The following is a 23947-nucleotide window of genomic DNA, read 5'->3' on the forward strand; positions in this document are numbered from 1 at the left end:
TTGAAAACAAAACTGAAGCACATAATGACCCACAAAAATAGACATTAGGTTATACGATTCGCTTCACTTCACTGGAGATTGTGAATCACTCCTCTTTTGTTTATCTGCATTATTTTTAACAGTCAGCCCAGATCGCTAAGTATTAATTTCTGAAAGCCAGCTTATTCCACGCGTGCTTAGAAAGCATTAAGACCATCATAATGAGGTGCATTTATCTTTCATTTCGTGAAGGCAGAGAGACTTTTCAGCCCGGACTGTTCATTTAAGCCGGGTGCTTTTCTTTTTCACATGCTAAGCTTATATACCTGGCATCTGTTTCTAACTACAAGTATGAATAGTCTAAGTTGAAATTTCCATTTCCTCAGGAAGCATACTGCTTTTATTCAGATCAGGAATAACCTCCTTGTTGCCGAATCCAGTGGTTACATTTCAGTTAAAGTATCTCTCTGTTAATTTTGATGCTATCAACCACTCACTCTCATCTTCTTGATACCCTTTTCTTCTCAGTTGCTATAATGTTCATCTTTCCTTTTATTGTTTTCCTGGCTCTATAATTGCCCCTTCTCAATCCTTTTTCTTGACTCTTGCTGGTCAGGGCACATACTTGGGTTTCAGATTTGATTCCCAGTAGGGGAGTGTGTGTGGGTGTGGGAGGGCGGGGGGGGTGGCGATTGGGTGGCCAGTTGATCTCTCTCTCTCTCTCTCCCCCTCCTTTCCTTTCCTTTCCTTTCCTTTCCTTTCCTTTCCTTTCCTTTCCTTTCCTTTCCTTTCCTTTCCTTGAGCATATCCTCTGGTGAGGATTAAAAAAAGAAAATATATATATTGGTATTCTCCAGTTTTTGTTCCCAATCCCAATGTGTATCTATTAGCTTAGACCTCTTTCCTTAGCTTCTAACCTATGTTAAAAAACTTATTGGACATTTTTATAGAGGTATGGTTGCAGGCCTTTCCTCTCCCCAACACCGCCCCCCCCCCCCACCCCGCTGCCCCGCCAATATCCAGTCATTCACCTAGCCATATTGTGTGACTAGGACCAGTTCTCCAAACCATCCTCTCCTCTGTAGCCCCACTCTTGTTGCCAACATTGCCAAAGGGTCCTTGTCCTAGACTCCACTCTTGAAAGTGTCCCACTCTGGTTTTCCTTTAGTTTTGCCGTTCCCTATGAGCTGAGGAGTCTGTAGGGCCAAGGAAATGTGAAACGTGTGTGTGTCCCCTCACTCCTGCCCACCGCTATCTAGCTACACAGACCCCAGAAATCCCTGCAACAGGCCCCCTTCCCAGGTCTGTTCTTCCAAGAGTAGACTGCATGACTCGTGCGTGCTCCCTATGCCCAAGGGACAGCTGTTTTGATGGGATAGATGGCTCTTGGATGGAGCTGGTCATGTGCATAGCTGTGAGGCCCCTGGTGCTGTAGATCAGAGCCAGAGGTCAGAGGGGGAGGAGGACACGCAGGGACCTCCACTGGTACTCTCATCAGAGGCCCACAGCATTAGGGGTAGGACTAATCATTGCCTTACTTTCCTTTATATTCCTGGTACAGGGAGGGCTTCAACTACTTTTAGCGATTCTTAAGGGCAGGGGCTTTACCTTTTCAACTTTATGTTCCAGTATACATAGCCTATCACAATACCTACCCCAATATGCAGTGAATACTCAGTATGTTTGTTGAATGAATTAACAACACAGCTTATAATGAATAATTTAAAATTATTCATCTTCTTCATTGTCATTGTAAAGTTTATAGATTTTATTATGTCTCATGGCCAGCATTTTTCCAGAAAACGTGCCTCTAATTTTGCATTACTATTTTATGGGAAACTAGATTTTATATATAAAACTGAATTTTATTTTTAAATATATTTTTACAAACAATTTATAAAATAGAGTTAGTTAATGGTAGGTAGCAGAAAATAGTGTCAGGCAAACATAAAATTCTTGATAATACAAGTTAGTGTTATATCATGGTTACCAGGACAACAGTGCTTATAACCAGTTATATTAGTAACTACCAAGCCCTGAGGGGCTCTGGGATACTAGTGTGAGAAGGAGCAGGAAAACTTAAAGATGCTGGTAAGAATGGAATTGGGTTTCCTTGCCAGGTCTCCCATGAATTCAGAGAGTAACCCCAAGATCCTGTTCTACTGAAGTCCCAGTTCTACTGAGCTCATTTGTGAGGGGTGTGTCTGTGTGTGATGACTTTTAATACAACACACACATAATTATTTAAATTTGAGTAATTTTAAAGTACCAAATCAGCATGTTTTAATTCGAGATGACTTTTCAGTGTGATAATACACATATGTTCTAGGTTCACCCCCCCCCGCCCCAACACACACACCAAGTTCAGTGACCTTAGAGACTGAATGCCCCTAGTATCATACCTGCTTTAGTTTCTACTTGAGCACGTGTACCACACTATAGTGAGGAATACTCTGACACGAGAATTGAGTAAACTGGATTTGGATGATCCTTACATTATCGCAAGCTCACATGTTCTGACTCTTAGGTTTGCTATTTGGAAAATAGTCAGTTCATGATTCTGCAGAAGAGTGCCAAAATGTTAAGCCATGGCAATAACTTTAGTTTTAACCTTAACATTGAGAATTCATACTGTTTTGTCATTTTTTTTGTTTGTTTTATCTTTTTAATGGGTTGTTTCTTCCTTATTCTCCTTCCATTCTTAACATTTTTGAGACTAATAAAATGTACTTCTTCCACCCCTCCCCTTTCCAGATGAGACGAGTCTTTCAGGAACACCTTATTAGAAGTATTAAATATCAAAGCAGTTACCTGTATGAGCCATCCTGTGCTGTCTGATTGTTGCGCCATCACGAGTCATGATTAAGGGAGTCATGATTAAAACCACTTAGTGACATTGTTTCAAGAATACTTTTATGATGAAATTGCTGTGTGACAGCTTGGGATCCACTGATTTTTGGAGGAGGCATTCAATTTATAAACACTAAATTGTTTTTGTCATCTAGAAAATAGTTCCCCTTACACAAGAAGATTTTAAAATGTCTTTAGTTGCTTTAATTTAATAATGACATGTGAAACCATTTTGCCTTCAAATACTTTTGCCAACATTTACAAAGATGTGAGCAGACCTAATTCACATATTTTACCTCCCACTCACGTATGCTTCTACATTAAGGCCCTACCTCTCTTTCATATACTTGTTTATTCTTTCTGCATTCAGAAACCTTTAAGTAAGTAACTTAAGGTGGTAATTCTTTATAAAGAGGATTTGACGCCCATATGGTGATTAAAAAGCAAAACCAGCAAAAAAAAAAAAAGTAGTTATTATCATATATATGTCACATATACTGTCCCTGCCCTTCCCTTTACCTTTAAGACAGAAAAAGTGGACTCATCTCCTTTTTGGACTTCAGGCTTCTTTTCTTCTTCAAGGCTGTTCATGAATGTGAATGTGAATGTTGGGGATGGATAAAGAAATGTTGGGAAAGGGTTTGCTCAGCAAAGAACAGGATGAAGCATTGACTAGAATGCTGAGAAAAGGTGGGCAAGAGAACAAGTGGAATGGAAGCAAGAAACTATTCTTTACCAACCCTTACAAGTCATGTGAGTCAGAGAACTAGAACCAGAAGGGACTTAGTGATCCTGTGATTACAGTCCCTTAACCTAACAGGTGCTTAGTACCTGCTTATGCAACTTAACCCCTCATTTTACAGGAGAAGAAAGGGAATCCCACAAAGGTACATTACCCAGTGCCATTCAGCTAGTTAGTCGCACATCACATCATCTGATTCCTCCACTAATTCCTCTTCTATTAGAAGGCACTGTGGTAACTTTTTCTGTTTTTATAATTCTGTCGCTTGGTACAGAGTAGGCATGAAATGTGAAGCTCATTAAATAACTATCATTTGTAGGGCTGGTAGCACTTGCTAGGTCTCTTTATGAGTATGGGTTTTGGAGTCAGACTTAAATCTCAGCTTTGCCTGTTAGCACGTGGGCAAGTTTCTTATTCTTTTTACGTGAAGCTCTCACATCTCAATAAATGGGGATAATAATAGCTCCCACATAGTGTTATAACAAATGAAACAAGATTGTTTGGAAGTCTTTAGTTTGGTGTGTTGCACAAATCATAGGCTTCAGTAAATGTTTGTGAAATGAATAAAGGATAACTATTACTGTATTTAACCTTCCTCAGAGAGAGTCAATATTCTTTACCCTTCAGGTGTGGGATATTGTTTACAGATACGTATTCTTATTGCCCTAGTTAACTGCTGTTTGGCTACTGTCTTGTCTAGAAAATGCCTGCTTTACCTACCTCACAGCCTTTTAATTTGTTTAATTCCAGACTAATCCATGGAGGACAGCTTTTAAATGGATTGGCAGGCCCAACTGTAATGAATGCAGCTCCATTCCTGTCCACAACGTGGTTTTCTGCAGATGAACGAGCCACTGCCACAGCTATCGCGTCCATGCTCAGTTATCTCGGTGGAGCATGTGCATTTTTAGTTGGACCACTTTTTGTTCCAGCTCCCAATGGCACGTCGCCTCTTCTTGCATCCGAGAATAGCAGGGCCCACATTAAAGACCGTATAGAGACTGTATTATATGCAGGTATTTTGAAGTTTATTTCCTTCCTGTTATACTTTGTCTCTTACCCCAGTCATCTTCACTCTGCTTTTGTGTAACAGATCACTTATGAAATACTTAAGAGGGCTAATATATACATATGCATATATGTGCTTTCTTTGTTTTATAATACTAGAGGCCTGGTGCACGACATTCGTGCGCCGGGGGGGAGGGTCCCTCAGCCCGGCCTGCACCCTCTCACAGTCCAGGACCCCTCGGGGGATGTCTGCCTGCTTGCTTAGGAGTGCTGCCTTGGAGGCGGGAACTGCACGTAACTTGGTATGTTTACAGTAGATTCAGTATTTGTGTTTAGGTGTCGATAGCAAGTGGCAGAAAATGAGACTGGAAAGGTAAGGGACCAGATTATAATAAACTTTGAATTAATTTATTCACTTATTAATTTGACAGCTATATTTTGAATTCCTATATATCTGTCACTGTGCTAGGCACTGAGGTAAACATGCTTCCTCTTCTCATAGAACTTATAGTGTCCCAAAGGATACAAGCAGGAATGCAAACAGTTGTTAAAGAGGGTAGTAAGTACTATAACCAAAGGCCTACACTTGTTCTAAGAGCTGAGAAGTGGAACACCTAACCAGATTTTGGAGGTCAAGTAGAGCTTCCCAGAGATATAGCATCTAATTTGGAACCTGAGGGAAGGCAGAGAGTTAGCCGAGTACAATGGGCAGGAGGAAGGATATATCAGAGAGAGAGAACCAGAGAGAGAAGCCCAGTAAGGGGAGAGAGAGTGCTACATTCAACAACTTAAAGCCCAGAGTGGCTTAGGTGTGGTGAGAGTAGATGAAGCTAGAGAGGTAAGCCAGGCCCTGTAAGCCTTGTAAACAGGACTAAAGGATTTCAAATTCACGTTTTCAGCAGTGGCCATACTCTGAAGAATTTTATGCTAGAGAATTACATGGTGAGATTTACATTTCAAAATATGGTTTGAAGGGAATAAAAGTGAAAACAGAAATAGTGGCAGCATATAAAGCATTTAACCCACCTTACTATTAAAGAAAAAAATTTGAATTGTAAAATTAAATAAGTAAATAAATAAAACACAAAGCAGTTGAAACAAATTTTAAACTTTATTTCAGTTATATCATTCTTTTTATTGAAAATGTAAGCAATGAAAATGTAAGCAAAATCAAATGATTTGATTTTAGGCACTTTTGGGTATAGCAGTTAACCTACTCAAAGCTTCCCAGTTATTTCTTCATTGCTTTTATATTTTCCAATCTGCCTTCCTGAAATATTATCCCAAAACCTTCATTCCATTAAAAACATTTGCTAGAATTGCTACCTTAAAACATTAATGACTCTTACACTGAATTATTCCAGACAAACACATCATAAGTGAAATATAGACTAATAGACCAATATCTCTTAGGTATATAGAGCCATAGTCCTGAAAAAAATACTAGCAAATGAAATCCAGCAACATACACAAAGGATTATATACCATGACCAAATAGGATTTATTTCTGGAATGCAAGGTTGTTTGAACATTCAAAACTCAACTAATGGCCGAGACCGGTTTGGCTCAGTGGATAGAGCGTCGGTCTGGGGACTGAAAGGTCCCAGGTTCGATTCCGGTCAAGGGCATGTACCTGGGTTGCGGGCACATCCCCAGTGGGAGATGTGCAGGAGGCAACTGGTCGATGTTTCTCTCTCATCGATGTTTCTGACTCTCTCTATCTCTCTCCCTTCCTCTCTGTAAAAAATCAATAAAATATATTAAAAAAAAAAAAAAACTCAACTAATGTAATATGCCATATCAGTAGAATAAAGGAGCAAAACCATGTGATCATCTTAAAAGATGAGAAAAAAAAAAGCATTTGACAGATCCAACACTTTCAAGATAAAAACACTCAACAAATCAGAAATAGATACAGGAGCTCTCTCAACCTAATAAAGGGCATGTATGAAAAACCCACAAATAAGATCATAGTTATTGGTCAAAGACTGATTGCATTCCCCCTGAGATCAGGAATAAGACACGGATGTCTATTTTTGCACCATCTATAAAGGACATATATGAAAAATCCACAGATAAGATCATAGTTATTGGTCAAAGACTGAATGCATTTACCCAGAGATCAGGAACAAGGTAAGTATGTCCACTCTTGCTATGTCTACTTAACATTGTGTTGGAAGTTCTAACCAGGATCACTGAGAAAATGAAATAAAAGGCATTTTAGATCAGAAAGGAAAAAACAAAGCTATCTCTTTTGAAAATGATCTTGAATGTAGAAAATCCTCTGTAATCCATTAAAAACATATTAATCTAAAAAACAAGTTCAATAAGAATGAACAAGTTTATTCTAAAAAAAAGTTTTAGGATGCAAGATTACTATATATAAAGATCAATTGTATTTCTGTACATTAGCAATGAATAATCCAAACATGAAATTAGGAAAACAATGCAATTTACAATAGCCTCAAAAAGAATAAAATATTTATGAATAAGTTTAACAAAATAAGGTAAAACTTGCACTCTGAAAGACTACAGAACACTATTGGAAAAAATTAAAGAAGACCTAAAGAAATGGAAAGAGAACCCATGTGAAAATTTAGTGTTGTGAAGATGCTAATATCCCCAAATTTATTTACAAATTCAGTGCAAGCCCAAATAATATTTGGCTGCCTTTGTTGCAGAAACTGACAAGCTGATTCTAAAGTTTATATGGAAATTCAAGGGACTTAGAATAGCCAAAACAATCTTGAAAAAGAACAAAGTTGGAGAACTCACACTTCCCAATTTCAAGTTACTACAAAGCAATGCCAATCAAAACAGGATTGTACTGGCATAAGGATAAACATATAAGTCAATGGAACAGAAGTAAGATTCCAAAAAATAAACTACTGCATAATTTATGTGCAATTGACTTTTCACAAGAGTGCCAAGACAGCTCAATGGGGGAAAGAAAAGTCTTTTCAACGAACAGTACTAGAATAACTGGATATCCACATGCAAAAGAATCCATTTGATCCCCTTCCTTACACCATACACAAATGAACTCAAAATGGATCATGGACTTAAAATGTGAGAGCTAAAACAATTAACTTATATAAGACGAGATAGGAGTAAATCTTCATGTCCTTGGGTTAGGCAAAGCCTTTTTATAAAGGATACCAAAAGCACAGATGACAAAAAAAAAATGTGTAAATTGGATTTCATCGAAGTTAAAACTTTTGTGCTTCAAAGGATACCTTCTACAAACTGAGAAGACAATCCATAAAATGGAAGAAAATAGTTTCAAATTACATATCTGAAAAGGAACTTTTAACCAGAATATATTTTTTAAAACTTACAATTCAACAACAGAAAGTTAAACAACCCAATTAAAAAATGGGCAAAGGACTGAATAGACATTTCTCTAAAGAAAATATATAAATGGCCAACAAGCACCTGAAAAAAAAGCTCACTGTCATTAGTCATTGGGAAAATGCAAATGAAAGCGATAAGGAGATAAACTTCACACCCAATAGGGTGGCTTTAATCAATCAAATTGAAAATAAGTGTTGGTGAGAAAGTGGGGAAATTATACATTGGAACCCTTATAGATTGCTAGTCCTATATAATAAAAGACTAATATGTAAATCAACCAAACAGCAGAACAACTGGTCACTATGATGCGCACTGACCACCAGGGGGCAGACGCTCAATGCAGGAGCTGCCCCTGGTGGTCAGTGCACTCCCACAGGGGAGCGCCACTCAGCCAGTAGCCAGGTTCAAGGCTGGCGAGCACAGCAGTGGTGGTGGGAACCATTCCTGCCTCCCGAGGCAGTGCTAAGCTGTCCGTCGGACATCCCCTAAGGGATCCCAGACTGCAAGAGGGCACAGGCCAGGCAGAGGGACCACCTCCCCTCCCCCAAGTGCACAAATTTTGTGCACCAGGCTTCTAGTAGAAATATAAAATGCCACTTTGGAAACATTTTGGCAATTCCTCAAAATGTTAAACAGAAATTGCCATATGACCCAGCAATTTCATTTCTAGGTATATACCCAAGTGAGATGAAAACACATCTGTGCAAGAAATTGTACATGAATGTTCATAGTAGTAGTATTCATGATGACCTAAATGTAGAAACAGTCCAAAATGTCTGTCAATTACGTGGATTAAGAATGTGGTATATCTACTCAGTGGAATATTACTTGGCAAAAAAAGAATAAAGTACTGATATATGCTCCAACATGGATGAACCCTGAAAACATGCCAGTGAAAGAAGCCAGTCACAAAAACCCCCAAATTATATGATTTTGTTTATAAGAAATGTCCATAATACTCATCCATAGATAATGAAAGTAGATTAATGGTAACCTAGGCCTGGGATATTTGTGCAGGTAATGAATACAGAGTTTCTTTTTTGGGATGATGAAAAAGTTCTAAAATTGATTAAGGTAATGGTTGTACAATTGTGAATATCCTAAAAACTATTTAATTGTGCACTTTAAAAGTGCGTATCTCTGGAGGAAATAATCGGGATAGCTAGGAACCTTCCCTCCTGTGATAATGCCAAACTAAGATGGTTGCAATATTCATTTTAGTTCTGATTGTTTAATATTCTGCAGTAGCTAGTCGTGTTTATAATTGTATATTATGTGAATTATATCTCAAACTGTTTACAAAAATGCCAGTAGAAAGATGGGCAAAGAATATAAACAAGGCAACCACAGTAGAAGAAATACAAGTGGCCAATAAGCATATAGAAGACTAGAGGCCCGATGCACGAAATTCGTGCAAGAGTAGGCCTTCACAGCCAGGATGGCTGCCTAGTTCCCTCCCTCGCAGCCATGGTGCCGCAGTGGCCTGGGTCCTTGATCCTGGTCTAATTAGCAATTATGCTTTTATTATTATAGATGCTCATTCATTGTTACTAACAAATAAAAACTGTAAATTAAAACAATTCATTAACTTTAGTTGCTTCTCAGATTGATAAAGAATAAAGATATCTGTGGCTAAGTGTCATAAGAATGTTCTATTTTTTGCAAAGAATATAGCCCTAGAATTAGAATTATCCTACTGAAAGGTCCCTGGAAATCACTTAACTCAAACCCTTTATTGGCCCAGAAAGAGTAAGTGATTCATTCAAATTCCAAGTTAATTGATAGTATAGACAGGTATATACTTTAAGGCTTCCAGACATTTCTACTAAATTAAGCACAGCTAACAAAAGGTGGGACTTCTAGGAGACAAATCTCTGGAGGGAATAATCGGGATAGCTAGGAACCTTTCCTCCTGTGATAATGCCAAACTAAGATTGTTGCAATATTCATTTTAATTCTGATTGTTTAATATTCTGCAGTAGCTAGTCTTGTGTTTATAAATTTTACTTTCTGTCTCTTGGTTTCTTATTTTGTATGCTTTCCTGTTCTGTTCAAATTTCCCATATAGCCTGTAAATTGAGTCTGTCCTACATCAGAATATCATATCATTGATCAAACAAACCTCCTGATCTCTTCTTACATATTTTCTCATATTTTTTATTTATGAGGACCATGCATATTAGACAACCATCCCTGACCTGCTTCAAAATCTCTTACAGTTCAATACTGTGGGTTTCTTTTTCATTGTATCTATATTTTTATATGAAATATTCAGAAAAGGCAAAGCCACTGGGATAGAAAATAGATTAGCAGTTTCCACAAGCTGGGGAGGATGAGGGTGGGGAGTGGAATCACTGCTAATGGGAAAGGTGGTATTTTGGGGGGATGAGGAAAATGTTTGCTGCTGTTGTTGACACTATTACAGATGTTCCCCCTTCCTCCCTCTTTGCCCCCCTCCACCCAGGCCCCCTCCCTTTTCTCCATAGAGCAACCTTTGCTTACTGCCTCAATCTTTTTGTCTGTATAGTGCACCATAGTACCACCATACTTCACTGCTTACAGAAGGACTTCTTACCTATGACCTGCTGAAATGTTTATCTTGACATATTATGTTTCTCACAAGACTGAGCTATTTTGGTTAGGTACTGTATTTCGCCTATTTTCATATGCCTAGTGCTTAGTTGATGCTCAATAAATATTTGTTAGATAAGTAATAATTGAAATGTTGAACTGTTTGTGTCATCTGGTTAACATTTTATTTTTTGTTTTTTTATTTTTTTTCAGAATTTGGAATGGTCTGCTTAATATTTTCTGCAACTCTCGCTTATTTCCCACCCCGGCCTCCCCTTCCTCCCAGTGTTGCTGCAGCTAGCCAGCGACTGAGTTATCGGCGGAGCTTTTGTAGATTATTAAGGTAAATGTACTTAGAATTACTGAGTGGTTTTGACTAGCACCTTTAAAAAGAATTTCACATTTATTTAAGATAATTTAAAATAGTAATTTTTCAGCAACCTATTAATCAGGTTGTAAATAATTGATAAAAAAAATGGATTAAATACTTTAATGGTACTTCCTATCAGAAATCTATCTTAAAAAGTTGTCCAAAACAAAAACCTCCATAATTTTTCCCTTCTCTATCTCTATTGTTATTTATTTAACATTTTAAAAATTAAATCTTTAATTTAAGTGATTTCTTTTATAAGGAGCCATATCACATAATAGTATCTTTGAAATCATGGATTTTATGTGTTTATTATATTTTTCCTATCATGTAAATTCTTTTTATTCATTTTGTATTTCTTTTTAAAAAAATATATTTTTATTGATTTCAGAGAGGAAGGGAGAAGGAGAGAGAGATAGAAACAGCAACCTGGCATGTGCCCTGTCCAGGAATCGAACTGTGACCTCCTGGTTCATAGATTGACGCTCAACCACTGAGCCACACCAGTGGGGCCATTTTGTATTTCTCCATACACATTAAAATAAAAAGTGAATAAAATAAATAGTGCTTATTTATATGCCTCCAGTAGGATCATACTTTGAGAAATTTAACATTTTATTTTATTGGTATAATTTAACTATAATTAGATTAAATTCTGCCCTTGAAGGCTCAAATGCTATAGTACTGAACTCGATTCTTTGGATATATAGACCATCACTGGTGATTATGATTTGCAGTTGGACCATTAGAACTTATCTTTTGAAGTTTTCCCCCAGTTTGTTATAATAAGTTTTTAGTGATTCATTAGCAACTCTCTCTGGTTGGTTCTTTCTTTTCTAGTCCTCCTCTCCCACCAGATGGTAAGACCCTGTGGTCAAAAACTATGTCTTTTTGTCCACAGTAATATTACCTAATTCTATATAATAAAAGGCTAATATGCAAATTGTCCCCTCGGGAGTTCGACCGGCCAGGAGTTCTACCGCTCGCTATGATGTGTGCTGACTACCAGGGGGCGACATGGAACAAAGGCAGGCCCTGGCCGGCAGCCAGCAGCCAGGGGAAGGAAGGCCCCGGCAGTCCCTGATCACCAACCAGGCCTACGGACCCTACCCTCACAAATTTCATGCGCTGGGCCTCTAGCAGGATTATAATATGAGCCACATAATAGGTAATTTAAAATTTTCTAGTAGTTGCATTTAAAAAGATTAAAATAAATAGGTAAAAATTAATTTTAGTAGCATATTTTACTTAAGCCAGTATATCTCGCCGAAACCGGTTTGGCTCAGTGGATAGAGCATCGGCCTGCGGACTGAAAGGTCCCAGGTTCGATTCCGGTCAAGGGCATGTACCTGGGTTGCGGGCACATCCCCAGTGGGAGATGTGCAGGAGGCAGCTGGTCGATGTTTCTCTCTCATCGATGTTTCTAACTCTCTATCTCTCTCCCTTCCTCTCTGTAAAAAATCAATAAAATATATTTAAAAAAAAAAAAAAAGCCAGTATATCTAAAATATTATTTTAACATGTAATCCATATTAAAAAATCTTAATGAAGTATTTTATATTCTTTTATTCATACAAAATCTTTGGAATTTGGTGTATATTTTACTTACAGCATATCTCAATTCAGATGCTAGATTTTCATTAGAAATACTTGGTCTGCATTTAAATTTTGTTTTATTAACAATTGAGCAGTGTCTCCCATATTGCACTATTTTATCTAAAGTTAAAAATACGCACCTGCAATTTTTCAAGCTTGGAATCATTACATCTGTGATATTATTTTAAAGGTCTTATATTCTACAGACAATTGTTTGGCCCTTAATTGAAGATCTTTCACTTCACTTTCATGGAAACTTCTTAATAAAATTCATTGTGTATTTGTTGAACATGTCTCTTAATATTATCCACTTAATTATCTTAAAATTTGTTTTACACAGCAGACATCATTTTGCTCTGCTGCAGCAAGTTGCAATTGCTATTCATTATGAAATTTGCAACGTATTTTATTCCAGTCTCATATTTTTCTCTATAAAACATTTAGATAAGCAAATTACAATGTTATTATGTAAAAAATATTTAGAATTGAGTTAGTTCGCTGACACCAAGAAGGTCAGTGACAGGTTATAATACTAGAAGCAACACATACTACAACATGCACACTACAGTATCTTACCCAGTGCAGCAGTTAAAGTGAATTGTAGTTCTACCAAAAAAAAAAAAAAAGTTGCATTTAAAATTAGTTCTAAAGTTGCACTAGCCACATTTCAAGTGTTTAATAGCCACATCTGGCTTGTGACTACCATGTTAGCATAGCTATGTAACATTATTTTTCAAGTTTGGTTCACAGCCAACTAATGAAAGAAGGTTGACCATCTTTACTTTTTAAAAAAAAAAAAAAGTAGAATAAAATAGAATAATATTATTGAATCATTTATAGTAATGATACATATCTTTTGTGAGAGTTTCAGTCTATCTATATGTACATATATATGGGTAGGTCACAAAGTAAAGATATGTTTCTTACTCTGGAGCACTGTAAAAGGTTTTTGAAAACCCGTCTCTACAGCACCTCATACATTGCCTTCCACATAATAGGCAACAAAAAATATTAGTTAAGTTGAATTATTGTCAGTGTACACATTTATAAGATGACAATTAAAATGATAGGCTTTTTGGAAGTAAAATGCTATTTAAGTTTTTCTTTATGCCAAGCCAAAGATCAGATAGCAATAGATAAGGCTAGAGAGGTAGATTAGGGTCATATTATGCCATATTAGTAATTTTGGACTATTCTGTGGGAAATGAGAGGTCATTGAAGGATTGATTTTAATGAAAGAAGTTACATAAAAGATTGTTCTGAGAAGGGAAAACAACTTAAAATTATCACTCTGACTACCCTCTGTTTGCTTCTAATTGCCCCAGAGTCAAGATCTTTATTTTCTGTGTAAACCATGAAATGTAAGATCTTTTTTCTTTATTTCAAAAAAATCATTTTCATTAATGCTTAACATTCCTTTGTCTCTCCCATATTCGACTGTTTACTCTGAAGAATTGCTTGCTTCTACTTTTGGCTCGCCATAGTCAGTACATACAGAGCTTCCTCAGGGGAGTTCTTTGGGCCTGCCGTGCTGTATTCCCCTAGCCTGCCAATGTAACTTAAATTTTCTCTGGTCTTTCAAAGAAACCCTGGTTACTTTATTATTTCCTGGATTCATTGGAATAATTGTTTTCTTTTTCTAGACTAATTGCATTATCTGGGGTAGGTAGTGAAGGGAAGCAATGGTTATGTGCTAAGGTTTCCACCACAATTTTTTGGTACTATTCATACCATTACCATCTCTTAATATGCATTTAAACTGTATAACCTAATATAAACATTTCTCTCCTTTTATGTGTTGGTTTAATGTTTGATGACGGTGGTGGTTGTTTTTGCCTTTCAAACTTCAAGGGTGGAGAGTTGAGTTGAACATGTTCTTTACTTCAGGACAGATGAACACATTTACTCATTTATTTACTTGTTCATTCTTTTATTTATATTTCCCACTTTCATTCCTCTCCCCTTCACTTGCCCAGGCCACCTTTCAAATGCATTTAATGTGTATCTGTCTGAGTATCTCATTCTTTTTTTACTCTTTTCACTAAACATGGTAAGATTTTTTTAAAAAAAAATAACTTCATTTGGGGAATTTATAGAAATGTCCAGAGGTAGAATAGTTCAACTTCCATGTCCCCATTACCCAGTATCAACAGTTGCCTATTTATAGCTAATATTATTTCAGCTCTACCTACTTCTCCCATTCCTGTATCATGAAGCAAATCCCAGATGACAAGTCATTTCATCCATAAATATTTCAATATGTGTAATATATGTTAAAAAGATAGGGACACTTTAACATATAGTACCATTATCACACCTAAAAACTTTAAAACAATAGTTTACTAATATTACATCATAGTTTATATTTCCAATTGTCATAAATGTCATAAAATTTTTTTAAACAATTTGTTTGAATCAGGACCCAAATTAGGTTCACATACAGCAGTTGGCTCAAATCCATTACAATCTGTAGGTTTCCATTCCTCTCTCTCTCTCTTACCCTTGTAATTTATTTGTTGAGGAGCCAACTCTTTTGTCTCCAGGGTCTAGGTTTTGAGGATTGCTTCCTTATGGTGTAATTTGCCATGTTTCTCTCTTCTTTGTATTTCCTGTAAATTGTAGTCAGAGCTATGTTCTAACTCAAGGTTTTGCTTTTGCTTTGGTTTTGGTTTTACAAGTCTACTTCATAAATGATGCTTCCTTCTTCTAACAGGAAGAGCAAAGGAATAAAATTATGTTATGTATATATATACAAAAATAGTAAACTACATATTATATAAAATGTAAAATTATATGTCTATATTACAGTATGGAGCTGGATAAATAAATTATGATATACCAACATAATGAATTACTATGCAGCTATGAGAAAGAATGAGGAAGCTCTGTATGTATTGACTATGGAAGAGCTTTAAGACTTAAATTGAAAAAGTAAAATTCAGCAAATGGTTGTATTGTGCTATCATTTATGGGGGGGAATATATATTTTGTATATTTTGTAATATTTCTGGGAAGTTACCAAAGAAAGTGATAACATTGAGAATTGTGGGAAGAGGGGAAGAGGGAATAGAGGGAGATATTTTCCCCATATTTTTTCCCTGTTTGGTTGTGAGCCATTTTAATTTTATTGCCTATTAAATAATTATCTAAAAAATAATAGTAAAACAAATAATAATAAAACAAAAATTAAAACTACTTTCTGAAAATGGTAAAACTAGCAAATTATATATTTGTTTTTAATCTTTTTTTCTAACTTGTTCGAGGAGAAAGTATAATTTTTTTAACATTTGAATTGTTTATTTTTCAACTACAGTTGACATATTATTATATTAGTTTCAGGCATACAACATAGTGATTAGACATTTATATAACTTATAAAGTGATCACCTGATAAGTCTAGTACCCACCTAAGCAACAGTAATTTATCCTTTCAAATAGAGCTTTTTGACTGAACCTACTTCCATCATTCTATGAAATAATGTTGGTAATTCTTTGATGTAATAAACATTGACAATTTTAAACAATATGAACAAAAAAGACTATTCTTATTAAAATAAAAAATTTAAAGAACTTTGATTTTATTAACGAACTGACAACTATTTTTTATTTCTGATTCTGATGTTCTAATTTTCAAATGACTGTTTTCATGAGTAAGTTTAAATTCTAGAGTTTGAATCTGCAATAATATTTTTCACTTCTCTTTCACAGCAATGTGAGATTTTTGATGATTGCTTTAGCATATGCCATACCGCTTGGTGTATTTGCTGGCTGGTCTGGAGTTCTGGACTTAATTTTAACACCAGTGCATGTCAGCCAAGTAAGCATTTTATCTTTATATTTGAATGTATTTTTAGTTCATTTAAATGATAACTGTTGTCTACATGTTCTTGGTTTTAGCTTCAAGGCCTGGATAAAACAATAGTCCATACCATTATTGCAAAAGCAAGGTCCATGTGAAATAATTATAAACAGTATTTATTTTCTTCCTGGATTTTGTTAAGCCATGACTTTCACATTTATTTGGGTGTTATTAATGATGCTACTAAACAGAAAAATAAAGAAGGAAAATCTTAGTTTTGTTGACTCTATCCTTTATATTCTTGCTTTATGCTTTATGAAGATTAAGATCCCATCATCAACTATATGGCTATTCCTACATCTAATTTCTCACTTTCTCTCTAATCTCAGGATAAGGGTATCTCATGTATTTAAAAGTAGCCATTTCTCTGGTGGTGTGGGGTCCTCAGCAAGTGAGAAATGTGCTGCACATGTAAGGGGCAAAGCTACCAGAGGTTTAACAGAGAGTGTTACAGGGTTGAAAGCAGAACAAATACAGTAGAGGGTGAGCAATACTGGGCTCTCGAAGTTCGGGCCCTGCCAGAGTGGAGAGACCTCATTAACATCTTGGGCTTCTGCTGAGACACCAGGAAGGCCAAACTTTAGAATGTAGGACTCTGCCCGAGAGAGAGTAAGACCTAGCCTACTTAAACCCAGAAACAAAGCCTAAAACCAGGCCCCAACGAAAATCTGCAGAGGAGGCAATTGAGTCCTCTCACCTTGGTTTCTACTTCTCTGCTATAATGAAGCACAAAATCAGGCCTACCCAAGTGCAAAGTGTTCATTTAGTAGCTGAACTGAAAGAGTTTGGAAACTTTATATTGTATTTTCCATGACATATACTATACAATTAAAAAAAAAAAAGAAACCACACCAAAACATTAGACATACAAAGAAACAGGAAAATGTGACCCATATTTTAAAAATAAAAGTAAAAAGAAAAGTAGTCAGTAGAAACCAACTTGGAGATAGTCCTGATGTTGGATCTAGCAGACAGAGACTGTAACGTAAAAGAGAGAGAGAAATCTTTGCTCCAAGTTCATAAACATAGTCCCCTTGTTAATCTCGTAGAACTGAAAGTATAGTAGCCACTAGCAACATGTGCCTGTTAAATTTAAATCAGTTAAAATGAAATAAAAATTAAAAATTCACTTCTTCAGTGATACTTTTCAAGTGCTTAATAGCCACTTGTAACTTGTGGCTACCATATTGAACAGTGCAGATATATTACATTTTCTTCATCATGGAAAGTTCTATTGGACATTGCTGTTCTAGAAGCTTTATCATTATGCCTGTCATATTTAAACCTAGAATGGAATTTTGTGCTTGTTATAGTTAGGAGTTTATTTTCCCCCAGTATAAATAAATACCCATTAACCTAATATCAGTCTTTGAAAACATCATGCTTTCCCGTTGTCTCTAGTGTCATCTTTGTCATAATGAAGTGCCCTCGTGTGCATGAATGTGTTTCTAAATCATTTTCCCCCTCTATCCTTGATGCCATCCATTCCTTCCTCTTGTTTACAGTTTTTGTGTCATCTTTAGTCTATGTGTGTCAACCTCTAATCTATTTGTCTGTCTTTGTACCAATACCAAATTGTCTGAAGTATCTCATATTACAAGTTTTGGTATCTGGTAGAATAATACTCTTTTTTATTCAGGTTTTAATGAAATATTTTTGAATCAATACATCAGCTTGAGAATTAACTTATTTATAATACTGAGTCTTCCAAGATATGATCATTGTATTTCTCTTCATTTACTTAGGCCGTAATGTCTCTGAATGATGCTTTATAATTTTCTGCAAAGATGTCATCTGTATATTTGTTAGATTTATTCCCCAGTATTTGATATTTTTTGAAGCTGTTGTAATTGGTAATTTCAAAAACTACCAGGAGGCCACAGTTCGATTCCCGGTTAGGGAACATACCTGGGTTGTGGGCTCCATCACCAGGGTGGGGAGTGCAGGAGGCAGCCTATCAATGATTCTCTCTCAACCACTGAGCCATGATGGCTGGGCTATGCTAAATTTTTTCTAATTTCACCTTTAGGAACTCTAACTATATATGTTATACCTTCATATTGTATTCCCTAAGTCTCTTACTCTCGATTCTGAGTTTTTCATCCTTTTGTATTCCTTTGCTTCAGACTGGATATTTTATCTAGCCTTTCTTCCAAATCCAATTTTAGTTTTCAGTCTAATATGCTATTAAACTTATCTAAGGGTTACCGATTTCAATTATATTTTTAAGTTATAAATTTGTTTGGGTACTTTTTTGTAGTTCCCAATTTTCTGTAAAATGCTTGAGCTTATCTTTTATTTTTTAAACTTTTAAAAATAGTTATTTAAAGTCTGCATCTCATAATTCCCTTTTCTGGATCCCCTGTGGGTATTTTTATATTTGTGCTATTCATTGATGTTTTCTAATCTCCTTACATGTTCTACTATTTTTGACTGAGTGCTAGACATAGTAGCATTATGAAAAATTGTAGAGATAATTTAAGCTCCAAGATGATGTTATTTTTGTCCAAAAAGAACTTATATTTTTCTTGTAAGAGTCTAGAGATCATTTAATCTAGTTCCAGAAATAGGGATTATTTATAGCTGGGCTTCAGTCCCTCAAAATATAGTTTTCAGGTCACAGTACTCTTAAGTATAGTCCTTCAGAGCCCCCAACTAAAGTCTGGGATTTTTCACAAGGCCACTCACCCCACAATAAGCCTCAAATTCATTTTTTCCCCCTTATGTCAATGAGGCTGTTGATAACTTCTCAGGCCCTTAGCCACTTTTTCTAAAATCAGCAGACACCCCCCCCCCCCCCCCCCCCCCCCGGCCAAGGGAAGTGTCACCAAGTACCAGGTGTATCTGAGTTTCCTTCCCATTCTACATAATAATAAAAGCATAATATGCTAATTGGACTGGATAGCCAAACGATCTTCTGGACATCATTCCGGACGTCCTTCCAGACGAAGCCACAGTGGCGGGGGCCAAGACAGAGTGGTTAGGGGTGATCAGGCAGGTGAGTGGTTAGGGGTGATCAAGCAGGCAGGCAGAGGCAGTTAGGGGTGATCCGGCAGGCAGGCTAGTGGTTAGGGGCGATCAGGCAAGCAGGCTAGTGGTTAGGGGCTATCAGGCAAGCAGACAAGTGGTTAGGGGCAGTCAGGCAGGCAGGCAAGTGATTAGGGGTGATCAGGCAGGCAGAGGGTTAGGGGTGATCAGGAAGGCAGGCAAAGGCAGTTAAGGGCGATCAGGCAGGCAGGCAGGCAGGCAAGTGGTTAGGGGCATGAGGCAGGCAGGTGAGTGGTTAAGGGTGATCAGGCAGGTAGGCAAGTGGTTAGGGGCGATCAGGCAGGTAGGCAGGCAGGCGAGAGGTTAGGGGCATGAGGCAGGCAGGTGAGTGGTTAGGGGCAATCAGGCAGGCAGGTGAGTGGTTAGGGGCAATCAGGCAGGCAGGCAAGTGGTTAGGGGCAATCAGGCAGGCAGTCAGAGGTGGTTAGGGATGATCAGGCAGGCAGTCAGAGGTGGTTAGGGATGATCAGGCAGGCAGAGGCAGTTAGGGCTAATCAGGCAGGCAGGCAAGTGATTAGGGGTGATCAGGCAGGCAGAGGGTTAGGGGTGATCAGGAAGGCAGGCAAAGGCAGTTAAGGGCGATCAGGCAGGCAGGCAGGCAGGCAGGCAGGCAAGTGGTTAGGGGCATGAGGCAGGCAGGTGAGTGGTTAAGGGTGATCAGGCAGGTAGGCAAGTGGTTAGGGGCGATCAGGCAGGTAGGCAGGCAGGCGAGAGGTTAGGGGCATGAGGCAGGCAGGTGAGTGGTTAGGGGCGATCAGGCAGGCAGGCGAGTGGTTAGGGGTGATCAGGCAGGCAGGTGAGTGGTTAGGGGCGATCAGGCAGGCAGTCAGAGGTGGTTAGGGGTGATCAGGCAGGCAGGCAGGTATGTGGTTAGGAGCCAGCAGTCCTGGATTGCGAGAGGGATGCACCGGGCCTCTAGTGTTTCCATAATTATGTATTACCTTCTTGGCTCTCTGATGCCATCAGATAGATTTCCTTCCGGATTTCCTAGTTCTCAACCAGAATATTAATCCAGATTACTTAGTATACCTTCACCATAAGAAGTAAGCCTTAATTTCCTAACCTGTTTTCTGGATGGCAGGTATTTCAAGCATGTTCACTTTCAAAAGTGTAGCACTCATTTAAATGATTCTGATTCTGCAAATCCTTTTTCATTTTTATCTTCACTAGGGGATATTTTTCCATTGAGTTGTAGAGAGAGTGGAAGGGTGGGGTAGAGACAGAGAGAAACTTCAATGTGAGAGAGACAGATGGATTGGTTGCCTCCTGCACACACCCCAACTAGGCAGGGAGGGTGAGTGTCCTTGACCAGGAATTGATCCTGCAACCCTTCAGGGCTGACATTCTAAACATTGAGCCAAACAGGCAAGGACTGTTTTGCAACATCTTATGCTTCATCTTATAAATCCTTCCAAGTATCTGCCTCTGTACAAACTCTGAGAGGTATAGAGACCATAAATCACACCAGATATTAAGTAAAGCGAAATTTAAAATTAAATGAAAGCAACAGATCAAAACAAAGAAAATATTTTAATTATTGTGTAGAATGTGATTAAATAAAGCAATTATCATGAGCAAAGGAAGCAGAAAAGCACAAAAGCCTGACAGGACCAGAGTCAGTATGGTCAGAAGCATGGTGGTTCTTGCCCTGGTACAGGACCCCACTCGCCTAGGGGACAGATGGAAATGTTAGTGGGAGCCTGACAGCATTATCTGGGCCTTAGATGATGGATGCAATGAGAGGGGCAATTCTGCAGAACAGAGAATTCTCTTGCTCCAAAAACCAATAGTATAAAAAAAAAAGTAGAGATAATTTAAGCTTCAGGGTGTTCTCTTTTTTCCAGAGAGAGTTTATCTTTGTTTTGACACCAAACACTGGCACAACAAAGGACTTGTGTAAAAGTATTGTATTACTTGGAGCAGAATCCCAAAATTCTGAGACTTACGAAGAAATCCATTTGTCATTCGCATAGCAATCTAGGACAGCTTGCCTGGTAATGTAGGACAGTTGTCTACAGTTTGGACAGGTCTTTTTCTCACTCTTATTTAGAGACCTGGGTTGCTTCCACTTTGCAGCTCTTTGTCTCCTAAGACCTTGTCTTTATAGTCATGGGTGAAGCTGGGTGACCACATCTGGATTCCAGCTGGCAGAAGGGAAAGAAAGGATGGAGGAGGCATATAACTGTGTTCCAGGTTCTAGCCCAGAGATGGCACCCCTCAGTCTGGCCACTTCCATTAATGAGAACGTAGTCACGTGGTCACATGGAAATGAATGGGGGTTGGGATGTGTAATCTAGCCAAATGCCCAGGCAGAAGAAGATAATATGTTTTGGTGGACAGCTGAACATTTCTGACACAGGTGTAATGAAAAATATGACTAGAAAAAATAAAAGGTACAAGTTAGTTTGGGCAGCTCTTGAATGTCGGTTAGATTTGGACTTCTCCCAGTAGCCACAAGGAAAGCCAGGAACTGTTTCTGAGAAATGAAGGGGAATGATCGGGATAATTGTTCTGGCAGGATGGGAGGAATAGATTGTGGAGACCATTCCAGATGTATTGCAGGAGTCTAGAGTGGGAAATAAGATAAGCAAGTGTGGTGGACGTGGGAAGGGGAAAGAGGAGACAGACTGCATCTGTATTGTTAGGGACACAGGGATTTCAGTGTAACAACAACTAACATGTACCAAGCACTTTACATTTATTAGCTTATTTAATTCTCAAAAAAAATTCTTTTTCATCCCCACCTACTAGTGAGAAAGCTGAAACTTAGAGTGTGAGTTGAGACAGAAGCCAAGTCATAATAAGAGTTAAAGATACAGGCATGATGAGCAAATAAAGGCAGCATTTGTAGATTGCTCTGAATAAGTTTGGCCGTGAAGGTAGGAAAGCGATTAAGACATCAGGTAGATGGAGAAGCATCATCAGGTAATGATGACAGCTTTAACCTTCATTGAGCATTTCCTCTGTGCCAACCACTGATCTAAGATCTATACATAAATTATCTCATTTAGTCTATTTTATAGGTAAGAAGATGTAGTATAATTTTCCCAGGGTCACAAAGCTAGTACATGGCAGGGCCAGAAATGTTTTTTCAAGAACTGACTGAGCTATACAATTGAAACTCAGCTCAAATTCTCTTGCTCTATCCAGTCTCCCCAGGTGCTCAACCCTCAAACCTACATTGTCCCCCCCTTTTGTATTCTGTTAATACATTTTTAGTTGTTGCTAGGTATTTAACACTTAATTATTTCCTAGTAGTTGCCTGTATGTTGGCTATTTTTTAAATATATTTTATTGATTTTTTTTTTACAGAGAGAAAGGGAGAGGGATAGAGAGTTAGAAACATCAATGAGAGAGAAACACAGATCAGCTGCCTCCTGCATACCCCCGACTGGGGATGTGCCCTCAACCAAGGTACATGCCCTGAACTGGAATCGAACCTGGGACCCTTTAGTCCGCAGGCTTACGCTCTATCCACTGAGCCAAACCGGTTAGGGCATGTTGGCTATTTTTAAACTTTTTTTCTGTCAGTGACCATCTTTTGTCCTTTTCCTGTTTTCTTAAGAGTTCCTATTATAAAGCTAGGCATGTAGAATATATTTTTTAAAATTTGTTGTGACATTAACTATATGGTGTGACACTGATAAGTTAATGGAAGACATATTTACTGAGATACATTTGTATTACTTAGTCACACATAAATCCTTTTATTTGATTCATTTTCTTAAATGGCATTCCCTAGATTTGTTGTCATGTAGCTATTAATATTGATTATAGAGGACTTTTTTCAAGCCTTCTAAATTGCAACATGACAGTCTTATGTTTAATGTGTCTGCCATTTTCTTGACAGGTAGATGCTGGCTGGATTGGATTTTGGTCCATAGTTGGGGGCTGTGTTGTTGGAATAGCTATGGCAAGGTAAGAACATTTTATGTTAAATATGTGAGTAGCCAGAAACAAACAAAAAGCCCAAAGAAATAATCAGCTCCCCTAAATAAAAATTAAAATTTAAGGAATAGTAAAATAGGCAAAGGTCAGAGAAGGTGACTACAAGAAAATCGACATACAGTAGGGAGAATGTGCTGCTAGAAGAAACCTCAAGAGTGGTCCGTCCTGAAATGTTTTTGTAGACTGGAGATGTATTTCCAGTTTAATTGAGCTGCCTCTTTCCATATTATTGGAGAACAACATCTACAAATGGAACTCAAAGAAAGGTGATAGTGTAATAGAGGCAAATTGATAGTTATCGAGAATAGAAAAGAATTGAAAACAGTCATTTGTAAGAGCATGTCTAGAAATTTCCATGAAAAGGTACTGTCCTGATTAGCATATATTGACTTCTGGGTTTTTTTGGCATGTATCTCAATGGTTATTCTATTTTGATTAAAAATGTTCATAAAGACTTCCAGTTTCATCAAACTGCCTATGATCTTAACACATTATGACAACACATTTTTAGAATGAGTCAAGAGAGGGAAAAAGTTTCATTTATTCTAAAAAAAAGGAAAGAATGACAGTGTCACTCATGTATGTGACTGCCTATAAAGCTACTCTTGGTCTTTCCAAAGAG

General features: G+C 37.6%; 1 protein-coding gene across 2 annotated transcripts in view; it reads left to right on the top strand.

Annotated features, from left to right (window-relative positions):
* SLC49A4 (solute carrier family 49 member 4) overlaps positions 1 to 23947 on the top strand; it is an 81787-nt gene that overhangs the window by 20112 nt on the left and 37728 nt on the right. For both annotated transcript variants that reach the window (XM_070406345.1, XM_070406344.1), the window contains exons 3-6: positions 4322 to 4587; positions 10718 to 10847; positions 16179 to 16287; positions 23228 to 23295. In XM_070406345.1, the coding sequence (XP_070262446.1) occupies positions 4322 to 4587; positions 10718 to 10847; positions 16179 to 16287; positions 23228 to 23295 (573 nt within the window). The remainder of the gene's footprint in view (positions 1 to 4321; positions 4588 to 10717; positions 10848 to 16178; positions 16288 to 23227; positions 23296 to 23947) is intronic.

Source organism: Myotis yumanensis, unplaced genomic scaffold (assembly GCF_028538775.1).
Source record: "Myotis yumanensis isolate MYYU_CA2020_CCGP unplaced genomic scaffold, mMyoYum1.0.hap1 SCAF_2, whole genome shotgun sequence".
Lineage (NCBI taxonomy): Eukaryota > Metazoa > Chordata > Mammalia > Chiroptera > Vespertilionidae > Myotis > Myotis yumanensis.